The sequence below is a fragment of the Coffea arabica genome, chromosome 1c (genome assembly GCF_036785885.1).
Source record: "Coffea arabica cultivar ET-39 chromosome 1c, Coffea Arabica ET-39 HiFi, whole genome shotgun sequence".
Lineage (NCBI taxonomy): Eukaryota > Viridiplantae > Streptophyta > Magnoliopsida > Gentianales > Rubiaceae > Coffea > Coffea arabica.
Window position 1 is genome coordinate 49,536,170 of NC_092310.1, and position 17,981 is coordinate 49,554,150.

The 17,981-nt window shown below is 36.0% G+C and overlaps 2 protein-coding genes across 4 annotated transcripts; both read right to left on the reverse strand.

Moving 5' to 3' along the window:
- Nucleotides 1–4,140: 4,140 nt before the first annotated feature.
- On the reverse strand, nucleotides 4,141–6,985 carry LOC113726057 (subtilisin-like protease SBT1.5). Its single transcript, XM_072075171.1, has one exon. It carries the CDS (start codon nucleotides 6,577–6,579, stop codon nucleotides 4,186–4,188), a length of 2,394 nt encoding a protein of 797 aa, XP_071931272.1. The 5' UTR covers nucleotides 6,580–6,985; the 3' UTR covers nucleotides 4,141–4,185.
- Nucleotides 6,986–13,150: 6,165 nt separating this feature from the next.
- On the reverse strand, nucleotides 13,151–17,675 carry LOC113726061 (BEL1-like homeodomain protein 1). 3 transcript variants are annotated; one of them, XM_072075182.1, is made up of 5 exons: nucleotides 17,347–17,675; nucleotides 15,782–16,876; nucleotides 14,540–14,913; nucleotides 14,370–14,430; nucleotides 13,151–14,273 (listed from the first exon to the last, which is right to left on the reverse strand). In XM_072075182.1, exons 2-5 carry the CDS (start codon nucleotides 16,691–16,693, stop codon nucleotides 13,443–13,445), a joined length of 2,178 nt encoding a protein of 725 aa, XP_071931283.1. In that variant the 5' UTR covers nucleotides 16,694–16,876; nucleotides 17,347–17,675; the 3' UTR covers nucleotides 13,151–13,442. The 3 variants fall into 3 exon arrangements, with proteins under 3 accessions (XP_071931283.1, XP_071931298.1, XP_071931292.1); XM_072075197.1 differs by having other exon boundaries at nucleotides 17,284–17,675; XM_072075191.1 differs by lacking the exon at nucleotides 17,347–17,675 and adding an exon at nucleotides 17,125–17,277.
- Between the last annotated feature and the right edge of the window lie 306 nt (nucleotides 17,676–17,981).

A 17,981-nucleotide genomic window follows, 5' to 3' on the forward strand; every position in this document is an offset into this window, starting at 1 on the left:
CAATTTGGCCATGGATTCGAAACCAAATTATGCAATCCGGCCATGGATTCGAAACCAAGCTACGCAATCCGACCATGGATCATTTTTATTTATTCACAGGAAAATAAGGCAAACAAGAACAACCAAGAAAGGGATCCAGACTTCAATGAGCTTCAACCTCTTGCATAACTTGAACACGAGCTATGGTGAACACATTGTTCAGTAATCTGGCATACTACGCATTCAATCTGGTGTACAATCCACAATCCGGCCATGGATTTATATGAAATCCAGCCATAGATTTGAAACCAAGTTATGAAATCCAGCCATGGATTAGAAACCAAGCTATGCAATGCAGCCATGGATTCGATGTTCGTATCATTTTTATTTATTCATAGGAAAACAAGGCAAACAAGAACAACCAAGGAAGGGATCTGGACTTCAATGAGCTTCAACCTCTTGCATGACTTGAACACGAGTTATAGTGACACATTGTTCAGTAATCCGGCCGACTTCGCATTCAATTTGGTGTACAATCAACAATCCGGCCATGGATTCGAAACCAAGTTATGAAATCCAGCCATGGATTCAAAACCAAGCTATGAAATCTAGCCATGAATTTGATGTTCATATCATTTTTATTTATTCACAGGAAAATAGATGTTGAATTGGGCTTGCATTCCCATTGATGACTGTGAATAAACCAAACAACAAAATCAATAATCATTTCCATTGCTTTTCCTAAACCAAACACCTGAAAAGGAATAGCATAAACCTAGAGATTTTGATAGTGTTTGTCATTGCCATTCCGGAGTGGCAACCAAAAGGGTATTTAGTCTAATTAGTAGTAGTTCTATACTTCTGTTTTAGGTGATCAACTTATTATTAATTTGGTAGGTTGAAATACGTCAGGTTCGAGTGACCCGCGAACATTGCGATTCATGTTCAGGTCAAGACACCTGACCTGATAAAATAAATGAGTCGTGTTCGGGTTGACGAGTTGTCTGGAATACCCGTGTCTGAACCCAACCTGTCAACCCATGACCCGATCTAATTGCCACTCCTATTCACAGCCCCAAATTTCAAACTTAGAAAGACAGGCAACTATGGACAAAGCTATAAAAGCATAAAATGTCAAAAAGAGGGGTCAGGGTTTGGAGAGCGTCGAATTGGAAGGCAGTGAATTGCTCTGTTTTCAAACTCGGATCGGACCGGCCGGTCCGACCGGTCAAACCGGAAACTGGCCAATTGTCCGGTCCGAGCTAACTTTAAAAATCGGGAAATTAGAAGTTCGGTCAAACCAGGTCAAAACCCGGGTTTGACCGGGAAAAATAAGAATCGGGTTCCACCGTGCATCTCAGATCTCACGCAAGGAAAGGAAAGAGAGGGACCCGCATCTCCTTGGCTCCATGTGCCCAGCCCAAAATCCCAAAACGCAACAATTTTTGTAATGGGACATGCATGCACAGTTGATTACTGCTGCAGTGCTGCTACATCCCGGCCAAAACTCGCTCGCACGTGTTCATACAACATCCATATCTTCTTGTTGCCCCCTCTCCATGCAGGTATGTAGATTCTTTTTTTTTTTGAAGGTCAAAATATTTTTAATATTATATTTTGATCCTAGGTTATTAAAAATTACTAATATATCTCAAATATTTCATACTTTATAAATATTATCTTAAAATTTGGTATTATTTTTTAATTAAATCCATAATTTTAATTCTAAACTTGTTAATACTCATTAAATAATATAAATTGCTATTTGGCTGTTCTAATTTCTTTGTATTTTCTTGTTAAATATATTTGAAACATCAAATATATATGAATATATCTTTATTAATATTAATATGTTATTAGGTATTTTACATATAATATTTTAATTTTTAAATAATTTTTATTTATGACGTCATCCGGCTCGACTCCTATCGACCCCCGGTCAAACCCATTGACCCCTGACCCCTGACCTCGACCGAGTCGATATCCGGTCTGGTTCTGAAAACATAGGTGAATTGGTGGTAAAGGAAGATGAAATCAATGGACATCTGATAAAATAACTAGGTTGACCCTGCATCTTTGCAACAGGATAGTTCTCCTCCAAAAGGCACTTGATCTTCCTAAAGTCCAAACAGCAAAATTAACAAAACCACTGCCACTCTCAAATGTAAGTAAACCAGAGCAGAGACACATGTTAAGCACAGGATACAACACTCATGTGGAGCTCAGCCAATATCATATGCCAATTAATGCATCCAAGCCAAAAAAAAAAAAAAAAATGGGCATGATATGTTGGAGCTAGTCAAGATTATGTGCTTACAAGGTATTAATCACCAAACTGAACGGCTGATGCAACAACATCATCGACAGAGTTTGTAGCTTAACCTTGTGAATTCTTTGAACCAATGTGAAATATCTGCATGTAAAGAAAGGAGAAGGTAGAGAAAGAGTTGTAATGTACATTATCTGAAATTTTCTAGTTTAGCCCTTAGCACAAAACAAAAAATATTTAAAGAAACTAACGGAACCTGAGCATACCTAGAACGGATGACATTCCCCAAAAACTGAGTTGTTTCTCATATATCATGTCTTTGATTGTTAAAAAATCTGACCTTAAAAAATTTCCCCGTCAGAAAGACCAAAAAAATTTTAAAAGAATTGCATAATAACACAAGTGTTTTGACAGTATGAAATTCTAAACTCGATTAAATGGAAATTTGGTAGTCTTAAAGCAATAAGAAACAAAGAGAAATCTCCCTCCATAAACCCTTGCTGGACAAGCCTCATAACCCTCAAAGCAAGATATTGAGAGCACATTAAATGTATTCCTCATTACATAGACATCTTAGTAGTGGATTTAGCTAAAAACTAAATAGAACAACAACATGAAATCAGAAATACATACCTATATAAATAGGAAGAAACTAATTTGATAGAAAGACCTTGAGTTGTAGCTGATTGGGCAGTTTGAGTGGCAGCCTTGAGGTGGTAATGAACTTGGGAATCATGGGAAAAAAAATGAACATTTTGGTTTTGCAGGGTCTCACCTAACCAGTACTAGATAACATAGCTACAAAACTTGCCCGATAAAGCCTTGTTTGGATCGAAGTTTTCCAAATGAAAAATTTTACGTTTTACGTGACCATATTTTTTAGTTATCTTTTTATCTCATGTACATTAAATGATTATAATATATTTTTTTTTACAAAAATTTAAAAAATAACACTCTAAATGGAACTGCCAAAATGAGTAAACTAAATCCTCGCCACCCTACCTCAACTCAACTCCATAACAGTACTGTATTGTCGCATCCAGACAAAATACCATTGAAATAATGAGAGATATGAGAGAAAAGGTCTTATTCCAACTTAAACTTTTACTTTTTAAAAAAAATTTGGTATTCAAAATGACTTCAGAATCAATCTCAACATTAAACAGATGTATTTACGATATTCTTTTCATACTTTCCTCTGAGAATAAATAATAAAAAAAAGCTCAATTGAGCTATTAAAATGGAAATCCAAAATTTCTAGCAATTAGAAAAAACGGCAACAAATTTAGCAACAATGCACATTTTTCATCAGTGTATAGAATCTCTATCCTTTTCTAACTAATGAAAATTGCAAAACTAAGAAGAACCACCGTTACTGTCAATCGTTAAACGGTAACTCACAGCGAGCATTTACACATTAACACATGCTCGATTGATTTTTTTCTTCAGAACTTTTAAATTAGCAGTAAACAAGAACTCAATAGAACCCAGCGAATGTATGTGGATGAAGGTACAATCAAAGTGCATTTCACAGCTGGTGCACAAAGACGAAGCCAAAAGTTAATTTATTCATGTGTCCCTGGCTTTCAAGTTGCAGCTAAAAGTAAACAAATATTTTTCTAAAACTTTTAATGTTTTCTTGCTGATTATTTTTTTCATTGCAACAAATGGAATTGATTGAAGATAACTCCTTTTCTATCACCCACCATATTCAGTTGTCTCTTTATACTTAATTGAGTATTGATATTACTATCTGTTTTCTAAATGTAAAACTCTCACTAATAAGAATTTCTACTGGTTTTGCTTTATATATATATATATATATATATATATATATATATATATATATATATATTTATAGTCTCTATTTTTCTATGATCTTTTCATAGATATCAAAAAAATTGTCTTTCTAATAATAGATAGCACTTGATTCAACATTAAAACACATCCCTCCAAACTACAATTACAGGTGATCCTACTTGGTGCTTACCGTCGGACCATGTCACCATACCCCACTCAGTCACCGCATTCCCTGGTGCCACCTCCAACTTGTCACCTTTAATTTGAACCACAAAACTCTGTTTTTGCCCTATTGTGCTAAAATCCATCTTTGGTGGATTGACGCTGACTCTCGAACCTTTGGGATTTGTTACCACCACACTGTAGCTAGATGCACCTTCCCCAACGTTCGTCACAGTTCTTGTGACATTAAGATTAAAATCAGACATCTCTGTTTTGTCAAATACTACCACAACCGCAGGATAATTTATATCCCAAGGCATGTTATGCTTCCGTGGGCACTTTGCACCATGTCGAGTAATTTCTTTAATTGCCTCACGGCTGTAGTTAGAGGCACAGAGAAAATTCACGAAATCAATTGATGACAAATCATATACTAGGCCTGGATCAAGTGCTTTCTCAGGGTTTACATGGCCTGCACCCGTATCCCAGACTGTGGATTCCTGGTACGATGTTTCATCTAGTAGAGGCCTGCCATCGCGATCATGCATGTATGCCGTTGTCATAAGAGCTGATCGGATCATCGCCGGTGACCAGTCAGGATGTGCTCCTTTGAGCAACGCTGCTATGCCAGACACGTGAGGACAAGACATGGAAGTTCCTGAAACTATGTTAAAATTTGTACGACGCGTGTCCGTGGGTAGCTCAGTAGGTGGTACGCCATCCGGCCATGCTGCTAAGATGTTGACACCTGGTGCAATGATATCTGGCTTGAGAACATAGATTGATTCACCATTGGGACCCCTAGACGAGAATGAGGCGACCACCGGCGCCGGTTTTACTCCGACCTGTGTCCCTTGGAAAACCATCCTTGCTCGAGGATCAGGGGTTGAGTTTATATATGTCCGAACATTATTACCATCTGATTCACCCAGAGCCAGTCCTGGGATTATGTGGGCATCTGCGATGAGACCTTCGCCTAGTGGTGCAACATTGGCGACAATTACACCTAATCCACCAGCCATCCTCACAACTTCTCCTTTTGCAACGCGTGGAGAGCCACCTCGATCACACACCACTATCTTTCCCTTTACTTTCTTTGTGTCAAGCGAGCCAGGCATGCAAATACCAGCAGAGAAGCTACTAAAATGACCAGGAGTACCATGGCTTAAATCTATGGAGGCATTTCCCCCATATATCAATGGTAAAGGTGTTCTTTGGAAAGAGCGGTGGCCATGATATATGGCTGATCCTCTTAGTACTTGCCCATCTTTAAGCACAAGATTGGCTGGGAATTTTCGGTCAATTGTGCTAGCACCAACACTAGTGATCCAGGGAGCCACGTTTGTGACTGTAAACTTGTTTGGCCCTTCATTTCCTGCAGAAGCAGAAACAAAAACTCCTTTCTCCATAGCCCCAAAGGCCCCAATTGCAATTGGATCGAGATTGTAGGTTGCAGCTCCTCCGCCAACGGAGATGGAAATGACGTCGACACCATCCTCAACAGCCTTATCAAAAGCTGCAAGGATATCAGATTCCATACAACCTCTTTTCCAGCATATTTTGTACACTGCAATACGTGCTTTGGGAGCCATTCCTGCGGCGACGCCGGTGGCGAAACCGAGTAAGGTGGCATTGCTAACTGCTCTTCCTGCAGCTGTGGCAGCTGTATGAGTGCCATGGCCGTCAGTGTCCCGTGGAGACATTACCTCAATGCTCTGGTCCATTCTGCCATTTCTAGCTTCATAACCAGAGGCAAAGTACCGAGCACCGATGATCTTCTTGTTGCAATGGTTTTTCGTGAACTTTTCACCTTCAGTGCACTCGCCTTTCCAGTGACTCGGGATAGGACCGAGGCCTTCGTCATGAAAACTCCGGTGTTCAGGCCAAATACCGGTGTCTAAAAGTCCTATCACAATATTAGATCCTGAATCAGAATCTTTCAAGAGCCCCGCTGGGTTGTCAGAAGATGAAATTCCTAGAAATTGAGGTGACCGGGTGGTTTGGAGTTGGCGAAGTTTGTCAGGTAATACAGCAAGAACACCAGGGCGGTTTTTGAGCTCTTGCGCCTGTTTTGTCGTGAGTCTGGCAGAGAAGCCGTGAAAGACAGTTTTGTAGGCATGGAGGAAATCTTGGGATTTTTTTCTTGCATGGGAAATATTAGGCTTTTGATCAAATGCTTGTGAAGTTGAATCCAAGCTTCGAAGAGTAGCACTGTACCATTCTTCAGCATCAGAAAACGCAGATGGTTTTAAGTCATTTTGGATTCTGATGATGTAGGTTTGAGCATCTGTTTCACCACTGCTACTTTCAACAGAAGCAAGGATGAACACGAGGAAAGTGACAGGAAAAAGTTCCCAAAACTGACTCATTCGGATCTAGTAGGATTAAGACTGGGAGATGGAGCAAGAAAAGAAGACAATAATAGTTCATGATTATGGAAGAATGGACAATTTATAGGCTATAAGAGTATCCAAAAAGTGCAGAAAAATGAGGAAAGAATCAAAGTAGTACTGTTCAACACTGGAGCGTTAATTGGAGGAAGGGTCTAAAGAATACCTGGACAAATTGCATGATGATTCCCAGTTGGAAAATGGGATGTTACAGTGAGAAAAGTGAGACTATTCACGTCACTCATAGCTAAGGCTTTATCAAAATGGCAAATTTTTTTGGCATTACACAAATTGCTGATGTAACAAAGCTTGGGAAATCCACTGGCCACCTCGAAGGGAGTATGGATGATTTGTCGGCACTCGTCAGTTTCCTGAGTCATATTCATGTTTGTCAACAAAAGGAAGAAGATGGGGCAGTAACAGTTTTTTTTTTTTCTCTAGGTAAGCGTGACAAATCAAAGTTGGTTTCAAATGTGAATATACGACATCTTCAACAAAGGTCGTGTTTTCGATAAGCAACTTATGATTATACAACATGCCCTTTCTGACTCGTGACAGTAATCGACGTCGAATTTATCTAAATTTTTTTCTTAGAAAAAAAAAAAGAAAGGAAGATGATTTCAAGCGTTGGCATGTTTTTTAAGTGTAAAAAAGTTTAAATCCGTTGTACAAAAGCTAATGAGAATTGACAAGTAACTATTCTGCAAGGCAAAATGAATGCTCTCTAATTATGAGTTGCTTACTGTAGATATAGGTTGATGATTAAATGTGCAGTGTGGCACCGTATTTTACTTCATTTTATGAATTTGGAGGAAATATTCCAATATTTTTTTTTTGGTTTATTAACCTTCAGGTTTTACAAGTGAATATTGACCAAATGAAAATCGGTATTGTCTGCATTATCGATTAAATCAAATTTGAATTGCTATTGGTGGAGGATTAAGTTTCCAAGTCTGATTTCATTGCTGTTTTAATAGATGAACTATACCACATATACTGTTCCATATACAACAATTAACCTATTTTGTGAGATATTGTAGTGTCATAAAAGATAACCATATATGCACTTGTGACACCAATTAAATGTATAGTTTTTTCACGTTCTTAACTATAAATATACACATATAAAGGCACATTGATTTGTAAATCATATATATTGATTTGAAAGTAATTAATTCTTGAATCATATATAAATAAAATACCTTGTTGCTTCTTATTTAATCACACACAAACATAAGCAGAGATGCATGTATCATCTCCCTGCTTAATTAAAGAGTAGTGTATACATCAGTTGGGATCCTCTATGCCACTACTCGGTACCAAATTTAGTGACAATCTCACTTATCACTTGATGATAAAAGAAATTTAAATAAATAACACATGACAAATTAAATAAATAGGACATTTGGCATAAATATAGAAGTGGCACTGAATTGCCACTGAAAAGTGTCACTGAGGATCTCGTGTGGTGTATACATACTCTCATATGTCTACAAATGAATATGTATGTGACAGTTACATATCGTGTTGTATTATACACATATAAGATATTACACGTGCATACACAAATCAAGGCAATTAATTGAAGGAGATCGATTTATTAAATATCCATGCTTACCCCTTTAATCAAGAAAATGTGAAAAACATGTGATTGTTATTACTTAGACAAGGTATATAAGTCCCATTAGAAAATTAATGAACTCTACTTTAGGACAAACCAAAAGTTGAGAGGCTGAAGAATCAGAAAATAGTGAGGACTAAATCAGGACTAGAAAAATAGTCTAAGGATTGTTTTTGCAATTTTTCCTTTTTTTAAAAATTTTTTTCGAAAGGTAAAAACATTATGAAATATGCAGCATACCTTGTCAAATATGGATGTTCTCCGAATAAAAGCAATATGTATGGTTGCTTGATTGTTTTGTGGAGGAATCACATTCGACATTTGCCCACAAACGCAACACTTTTGGTGAATTGATGCTTGGGACAAATTCAATTAAAATGAAAAATACCCACATAGTTCACGTGTTTCTTGTGCACTGTCCAATTTTTAACCATCTTAGTAACGTTAGGTTGGAAAATAGCAGTATTAATGTGACAAATTTTGAGAGTTAAAGGTAATTCGGAAACTTGCACTTTTAATGTGATAGATTTTGAGAATTGGGACAACTCAAAAAGAAACGTACGGTATGCTCAACTGGACAGGAGAGTACTTTGCTTTTCTTTTTCTTTTTTTTGGGTTAATAACACTTTGCCCCCTAAACTTAGGGGGTAGTCACGCTTTACCTCCCAAGTCTTAAATATATGCATTTCACTTCCCACAAAAACTAGTCAAAGTCAGAAATACGAAAAAAAGCGAGTGCAATGATATTTTTGCACTTTTGTTAATGAAATTATTTGTAACTCAATATCATTTCCGTTCATTGCGAAAAGATTTGTATCTTCTCTATTGTATCAACTATACCGAAATATCAAACCAGAAAAAGTTAAAGAAAGTTAATGTTTAGTTTATATCCTTGAGATTTTTCCTGTTGGATTAATATTTACTTCTATATTTGTTTTGTTCGATATATTAGACTTTAAGCCAAACAAAATAAACATAATCGCTAAAATTTATATAAAAAAGGTAATATCAAACTCATTTTTAAAGTAATTTTTTATCATTTTAATTTATTTAAACTTTTAGGCTAATATCATTGTCATTTTTTTTGTTTATCAAATTACTTGAATATGAAATTATTAATCAAATTTGCTAAAAAATGGTTGATATACCTCATTTTTAAACTTAGAGAAGAAAATTCAAGATTAAATCAAATTTTATTTTTTTGAGAAGAAAAGGTAATAATAGTAAACTATAAATACAACAACAAAAAATGACAAGAGTATTAGCCCAAAAGTTCACATAAACTAAATAATAAAAAACTACTTTTTTAAACAAAAAAAAGTTTAGGATTACCTCTTTCCCGAAAAGAAATTTGGTATCTATGTTTACTTTACTGTTTTTTGTGTGATTTATTTTATTTGAAGGACTTAAATTATAATAAATTGAACAAAGCTTATATAAAAGTGAATACTAACTGATAGAAAAAATTTTAAGAATATAAACTAAATTTAAACTTTATTTACCTTTTTTTTTAGTTTGATATTATTGTATAGTTGATATGATAAAGAAGATGTATATTTTTTAGCAATGAAAGGAAATACTACTAAGTTATGGATAAGGGATAATTTCAGAAACCTTCCCTGACTTTTCTGGCAATTTCACTGCTTTCCCTTGAGGTTTTAGAAATTTTACTTACCTCTCCTGACAATTATTTGGGACACAACGCTTACATCACTAATGGCCAAATGGCTTTATTTCTCATATAATTTAGGATATTTTACACATACATGTAAATGAAAAGAGTTAAACATTTTCTAACTACATTAACCATAATTTGGATTGTAAAAATTTAATTAATTTGTCATCTAAAAATAAAGCCAATTCTAGGTGTACATTTTTAAATTTTTATATACTTCACAAATAAAAGAAACTAGGCATAATGCATTTCATAAATTAAATTAAAGACATGAGAAACAATTAAGCCATTTACAAACTAAATTAATCATAATTTGAAATACAAAAAAAAAGAAAATCTAATTTGACATCTAAAAAGGGATCGAATACTAGGCATCCTTTTTCAATTTATGTACTTGATAAATAAAAGGAATAAAATATAAAGAGATTTTAGTTAGGCTAAATTTTCATATAATTGTGGTAATAACAAGAATCTTAAGGTATGGCAAAAAATTTTTGTTTTGTTAAATTTTGAAAGTTGTTATTTTTTGTTATGGATAATGGAAATTTTTTGTTTACCATGTGTAGTAATGACCCTATAAGTTGAATTAACAAGTTAGATCAAATATTTAATTTAACTAGTATAATAGTTGAGGTGCACTTTTGACATAAATAATTTCCACACCTAAAATTATTCCTTATTATTGCTTTTTTAAGATTGGGCAGAATTGTTACCAGAAAATTGGTTCTAAGGGAGGTCGATGATAGTTTTACAACCTTAAGAGAGGGCAATGAACTATTAGCAACCTAATGAGAGGTTCTGAAATTATCTCCATGGATAATTTCATGAATAAATGGGCAATAATTTCATTACACTTTTTTGTTGTATTTTTAACTTTGACTAGTATTCATGGTGGGTAAAGTTGTATATATTTGAGATTGAGGAGGATAAAGTGTAAATACCCCATAAGTTTAGGAAGTCAAAGTGTTATTAACCTTTTTCCTTTTGGATTCCATAGAAAACTCCAAGTCTTATAAGAAAGAAAAAGAAATATTGAGGAATTCAAAATCAAAACTAGGGATCTTATGTTCGTGTGGCTAATGTCCCTTGTTACCATGTAAAAAGGCAATGTACGATATTATCAACGGGACAAGAGAGTACTCTGCGCTTCTTCTTCTTCTTCTTCTTTTTTCATGGAAAACTCCAAGCCTTATAAGAAAGAATAAGAAATAATGAGGAATTCAAATTGGACTCGAGATCTTATGTTCCTATGGCTTATGTCCCTTGTTAGCATGTGAAAAAGAAGGGAAGATATTTCACACACATGAAAATCAGCGTTAAAGAAAAGTTATATTAGGTACACAAAAATGAAGTACACCCAACTCTCATATTAAAAGCGACAAGTTATATTAGGTACACAAAAATGAAGTACACCCAACTCTCATATTAAAAGCGACGCAAATTTTAGGTAGAATTGCTTTTACGTGCAACAACCAAAATTCTCTATAATTTTTTTTTCTCACACTTCTCAACTGAACAAAATTACAAGCCACCATATGTATACGTAGTTAACAAGAAATACTTGCCACAAAAAATTACCTAATACAATAATTAATCTACCAAATTAATAAATTACCCAAAACTAAACTTGAACAGAAAAGTGCTAAACAATAACGTAGAAACTTTTAAGATTATTAAGCTTGATTCAATATGCTTAATATCAATGTCAGCTAAGTTGCGTCTAGGGATACAGATTACTTTCCAATTTGTATAATTGTATTGATTCATAGCATCGTTGCCAAAATCAAATTCTATTGTTTCTGCCTTCTTTCCTTTCAAACAAGGTTCTTGTTTGGAAACTAGTGCTGCAGTAACACCAAAATAACTTTAAAAAGTTTGTTCTTTCTTTCTGCTATGTTAAATAACTTCTCGATCATTAAAATTGTAGAAAACCTCAATTTACCTTTTGAAAATGGGTTTTTCAAAGACCAAATCTGCATTCCAGATTTTTATTTAATTGCGATTTAAAGTGGTATAGTTCCTATTACATGGTCTTAACATTCTGCTCAACTAAGAAAGTATTCAGCATATGAAACCTTAGCAGTTCAAAACGTTTAGGGGGTATAAGATTAGTTTATTTGAAGCCTTATTTGGCATGAATTGGACTAGACGAAGTTATATGTCTGACTTTTAACCCATGCTATTCTGTACAATGCGTGCAATCACAAAGGAAGTAAAGTTTCAATTATTCTCTTGGAAGTTTGCTAATACCATGCCATGCATCCAGGAACACAAAATCACCCATAGCAGACCACAAGTTGACTTTCCTTAACCAAATGAACGTTGAAGCTATGAATTTCAACAGTTTCAGTAATCCAAAGGGAGGATAGAAATCCAGTAAGAGTAGTCATAGGCAGTAAGAACTTACAAACCCATTTTTCAGCTTCGATTCTGTTAGTCGCAAGTATTCCTCACATATGCAAAGCATTCGCAACAATTACGTGTCCACTAAATTAAGAGACCAAAAAAGAAAGAGTTAGATTCAGATTTTCTATATGGGCATATAAGAATATTTGTCTTACAATTCTACATTTGAAATCTCCTGCAATATGTTAGTATGTATAGAACTCAAGATTCTCTATTTTGACGGTCTCTATTCATTTTAAATTTGTCACAGGAAGCTCTGTGATGTTCGATTAACCCTTGAATTTTATTTCTCATAATACATTATTAAGAGAATATTGAGCTCTCAAAAAAAAAAAAAAAAGGCTCAACGTTTCACGAAAGATCTTTTTTCCAATATCAATCATATTTCAAACTGGAAGGGTATTTATATATAGAAGCAAGGAGAACTGGAGCCAGTGTAACATGGAAGTTTGATGAGAAGATCTTTGCAAAACAGTAGTTAGTATGTACTTGTGCACATATCGTGCAGTTTGCAACTTAATAGAAGTTCTACTATTTTACCTAAATTTTTTTAAAGTTTTTTTTTTTTGTCAACAGAAAATGTTATAAAGGAGAAAAACATATTGCATAAGTGTGAATCCACAAGGTTAATGGTGGATAGTTCGTAGTACTAGATATATGTTTCTCAAGTGAAAAACAAAAGAACAAAAGAACAAAAGAGAAAAAAAGGTATATGTTCCTCTTATATCAGCGCAAGGCAAATGTTGATACTTCCTAAAATTGCTCATTGGCTCTACTTGAAACTTTGCCAACCATTTACCTGCCACAGCTCCATATATCTCCAACACATTCATGCACATGTAGAGAAATTTAAGATAATCTTACAAATTTGCATTTCCCACTCAATATTGCCATAATCAAGCATTCAATCTTAACTACTATCAAATTTAGATGTACTGCTTATTCCCCCACATATGTATAAGCCTATTCTACCAGGTATGCTAATCTTACACTAAACATGAACTCCACTTTAAATGTAGTTTGTAAGACACCTGAAAGGTGCATAATCTTGATCAATACACCATCTACCTCTTTACAAATTCGCTTGTGTATTCCTCATGAAAGAGATGTTCTAGTGTTGATGATTCTGCTTTGAAGTTTTCATGTGACAAAGTCCGGTAACAGTTGAGCAGCAAATCGCTTCCTGTTATCGAAGTTGATCGTCTCATAACCCAAGCTTGAGTGGGATGTCTGAGTTTTGTTAACCCTATCATAATGTCCATCCATTGTTCCCATTTCAAGCCTGTCTTCCAGCTCCATATTTTGGTCTGAAAGGTAGTTCTGCTGGGTTCCTGCTGATAAAGCTAAGTTCTCAGAAGGAGGAAGTCCAAGTGTAAGAGAGACACTGTTTCCATGAAACCCTGTTGTCAATTGCTCTGGATTAAACTGTCCAAGCTCTCCAAGGTTAAATGCCCCGAATCCATTTCCATGGCCTGCATTGTTTACCATTAAGGAGAAGCCATCTTTGTTAGTTTCCCTTTGGCTGGTGCTGAACTTGTTGTCGAACCCTTTCCTTGGCTCCCCAAATTTCATTTCCATGTCCACTGAAAGGATACTACTGGGGGAGTTCTGCATTTCAGTTCTCATTTTCTTGGAATTTTTTTCAACGTTTGCTTCCATATTTAGTGCACCAATTAGGCCAAAACCTCCCCGAGCCTGAGGAGAAGTACCAGTAGGAGATGGTGTTAGACTTGAAGTTGAAATTTCTGCATGAGTTGCATCCTGAGCTATTTGCTTTTCTTGCTTTGACTGGAGGATACTACGTTGATCTATTCTAGCAACATTATTCTCCTTTGCAGTTGTTGAAGTTGAGCCCAGTTCTTTGTTGGATTCAGAACCATCTTGCTCATGATTCTTGGTTTCTTCCAAGTACATCTCCTCAACCATAGGCTTCCAAAGCCGAACTCGAGCATTTATAAACCAGTTAGAGACCTGCATCCATCCCACATTTGTTAACATTTTCTTACATCATTTCCATGTTATGTATGTGTGAAATGAACCAAATTCGAAAGCTGTTAACATGCATACCTGGCTTCTAGTAAGCCCAGTTTGCTTAGCTAGCATTTGTTTATCGGAATCCTTAGGGTAGCTGAAAAAGGGAAAGATACATTTTGTGAGTAACATGATCATTTAACAAATGTCAAGAAAGTTGAAGGGGAAAATCGTGGTTTTCCTTAGTCAAGAATGAGTAGACATACGGGTGAAGAAAGTGCTCAAAAAGCCATGCGCGAAGAACTGAGACAGCTCTCTCAGGCAAACCTCTTTGAGGTCTCCAAGTATTGTTTTGCATCATTCCAAGTTGTTGCAGGGCTCTTTGTTGCCTAAGCTGTTGATCAACAAACTTAAGCCTAGAACCCTCTAACTTCCCACCTAAAGATTCTTCTTCGCCTAAACTCTTGCTTGCTGATTTTATCTGTCCAGAAATTGCATCCTTTAGGCATCGAAATTGCTTCGATATTGTCTGCAAAGCTAGTTGAGTGTATGATTTAGCTGAGCCGATTCCTGCTGCCTGCTCAAATGATGCTACAACAATTTGCATTTGATGATGGTACTGTCTGTATCTTTGCTCCACCTATAAATAATCAAGAAGACAAATTAATGCATGTTAGAATAATTGAAATGAATAGCTTTTATTACCTTTCTTTCTGTTTTTCTCTTACTGAAAAATTGATTGCACAAAAGTGTGCCAGTCTTAGCTTGGTAACTAATTGAGGCTGCGACACGTCCTATATCAATCAATCAAGGCCATCAATATCAAAGCGGGCCAGGAGAAGAGGACATGATGAACCCACCAACCAGATGAATATGCTTATCTTAAATGGACAAGTAGGTTCAATGTTCAAATGGAAGTGGGATCACAAAAATTTTTTTTCTTTTTTTCTTTGCCGAAAGAAAATTGTATTTTGTCACGGGAATATCTATCTACGCTGTGTGATTTGGGTGCTGAATATCGACCCTTATTAAACAGAATTTGCAAGTGCCACTTCTGAGTACTTTTGGAAGAGATCCAATGAATAATCACTGATAATGCAAATAGTATGCATGAGAAAGAAACTTCTACTCTGATTTACCATGAATTGCAAAAACAAGGAAGTAAAAAGAAAAAGAAAAGGATGAAAGTTTATCTTTAAAGTTGTTGGTTTTACATGAATTGGCCTAAAACTCAACTGAATTTTGAACCAAAAAAATGTAGCCTTTGCCTTGCATTTGGCTCTCAGAGGTTTTGCTTGCAACGCGGGCAAATGGGGACAAGAATTTAAGTGTCAATCAAATGCGATTGAAATGATCGATTCTTTTTTCTATTAATATAGGATTACTAAGAAAGTCGAAGACAAAATGATCAATTTCTTGACCAGAAACTTGGGAAAACACGCTCAGAATTCGTCTATAGTAAGTATGCCTCTTGAAAGGGTAAAACAAAAGGTTAAAAAATGTTTTACCTCATCGAGCATGCTAACAAGCTTTGCCTTTTTCATTTGAATCTCCTGTCTTTGGGCTGCAGTAAGTTCAGTTACACCGCTCTTGGTGTCACTTTGACCTATATGTGAGGCCTCACCAGTACTATGAACAGTTGATTCCCTATTCATCTTTCCTTTATCTTTAGCCTTCTCCCTGGTGTCAGATTTGATCTCTTTTCCAACATTAACAAGTTCATCCAGGAGCTGCTGAGCAGCCTTAAGATATTTGGACCCAAAAACAGCACTTTGTAATCCATGAATCCCATTTGAAACGGCAGAAACTGAAGAAGATGAACCACCTGAACCTCGCAAATTATTATCACCACTTCTTGGTGATAAAATCCCAACTGGAGTTTGCACAGATATATTCTGCTCCGTAGATAGAGACCTGAAGCCTGGTTGCTGAGAAGATAGACTCAAGGACAAACCCTGCTGTCTAGGCGAAACCACCGGCCTATGGAACCCCAACTGCCTAGTAACATCGGCGGCGCCACCACCACTAGGATTGCTAACAACCACCCCTGATGGAATATTTGGTTGACTTGCAGCTCCAGCACCACCAGTATGATCAAGGGATCCCCATAAACTTGGATGGAAATGAGGGATACCGCCGCGGCCAGGAGCTGAAACTTCATGCTTGAGTTCATGAGAATTGGCTGCTGATCCAAGGCTCCCTTGAAGCGGGACACCAACAAGATGCTGTGTTTGTGGCTGCTGATTACTTGCTAAGCTAGCAAGATTGACTGTGTTTCCGGTAGCATAATTCAAGATCACCATGTTTGCAGGTTGCTGTTGAGCATCAGAGTAGCCGCCTGCGTAATTAGGGTTCATCAGATAAAGCGTCTGCAAGCCATCTGCTTGGATTTCTGAGCCTCCTTGATAGTACATAGCCATAGATTCAAGTAGCAGCTGTATAGTCCTCCAAGGTCAATAAAGACACTCCTCTAATCTCAAGGACCAACAAGATTATAGTATTGATGGGTTGATCTGACTGTAATTCTTCGGTAGTTTTGTCTTCCAAGAATTCTTGTCAGATGGAGAATCTGCAATCAAAACTGATGCTGCTGCTGGTATAACCTGAAAGAAAGAAAAGATGGAACATATGACAAATCCATGCAACACCCAGATTACGGAAAACATTCTGAAAACAAGATCTTGACTCATGACCTTAAACATCATCCGATCCAATATTACATGGATATGGAAAATTTCAAAGTCAGCATGATATTGGACAAACTCCATCATGATATGATATGATATTGTACTGCTAGCTAATTCAACAGTCATAGATATGGATGCAGAATAAATGAACATTAGCTGCTTACAGGGAGATAAATTAGAGCCCATCAAATATCATCATCAGCTGTGAATTTTTGTCATGGAAAAAAATTGAAAACTATATCAAAAAGATGGGGGAGAGAAATAGATAGATAGATATATAGAGAAGGATGAAAGATGTTGGTGCAGAGAGACAGTTTGTGTACCATCAAAACAACAGATAAAACACACGAGGTGGGGATACATCGAAAGCTTAAGATCGCACTCACATGTCCATATATCGTACTATCTATCCTGTTAAGCTTCGGCTTTGAAGTCGCCTTCTTGTCAGACTCAACTTCTGCAACTCTCCAACAGAAAGGGAAAATGAATATTAAAAAAGAGGGAACAGTGGGGTACTAACACTAGTAGAATATGAGTTAGAGATAATCAAATGCTAGCTCTCATGACATTTATGACTTTTTAGGGTCATTTTTTTCCACAAGTCTGAAATGAGAAAGATAAGGTAATAATTGAGAGGTTTTTATCTTTGTTATTCTTGGACACAATACACCCTTTCCTTCTCTCTCTCTCTCTCTCTCTCCTTGCTTTTTCTCTACCTCCTTTTCTTGTGTTAGGTACGTGTGATGGACAAGAAACAAAACTTTCCCGGACATGACACTCCTTACAAAATCATTTCATAATTTATGCTAGCACTTTGAATAGGTGCCTCCAAGAATAACTAAATATACCAGATGCTATTCCGTCATGTGTATGTACAAATATATGTACTTAGATAGATTAAAAAACTCGACTGTTGAGCTTACATGTAATGGAAGATTATGATTTTTAAACCATACTTTTTTGATTGATGGCAAAAAATTGGCCACGATAACAAATGTGTGTATGTGTTTAATTGATGGAC

Bases quoted from the DNA above. Each gene is read 5' to 3' on its own strand.
- LOC113726057 (XM_072075171.1), bottom strand. From the start codon at position 6,579: ATGAGTCAGTTTTGGGAACTTTTTCCTGTCACTTTCCTCGTGTTCATC.
- LOC113726061 (XM_072075182.1), bottom strand. From the start codon at position 16,693: ATGGCTATGTACTATCAAGGAGGCTCAGAAATCCAAGCAGATGGCTTG. The intron at 14,914-15,781 runs GTAAAACATTTT...GATTATTTATAG, and splicing joins TTGTTAGCATGCTCGATGAG to GTGGAGCAAAGATACAGACA. The intron at 14,274-14,369 runs GTATGCATGTTA...GGATGGATGCAG, and splicing joins CTGGGCTTACTAGAAGCCAG to GTCTCTAACTGGTTTATAAA.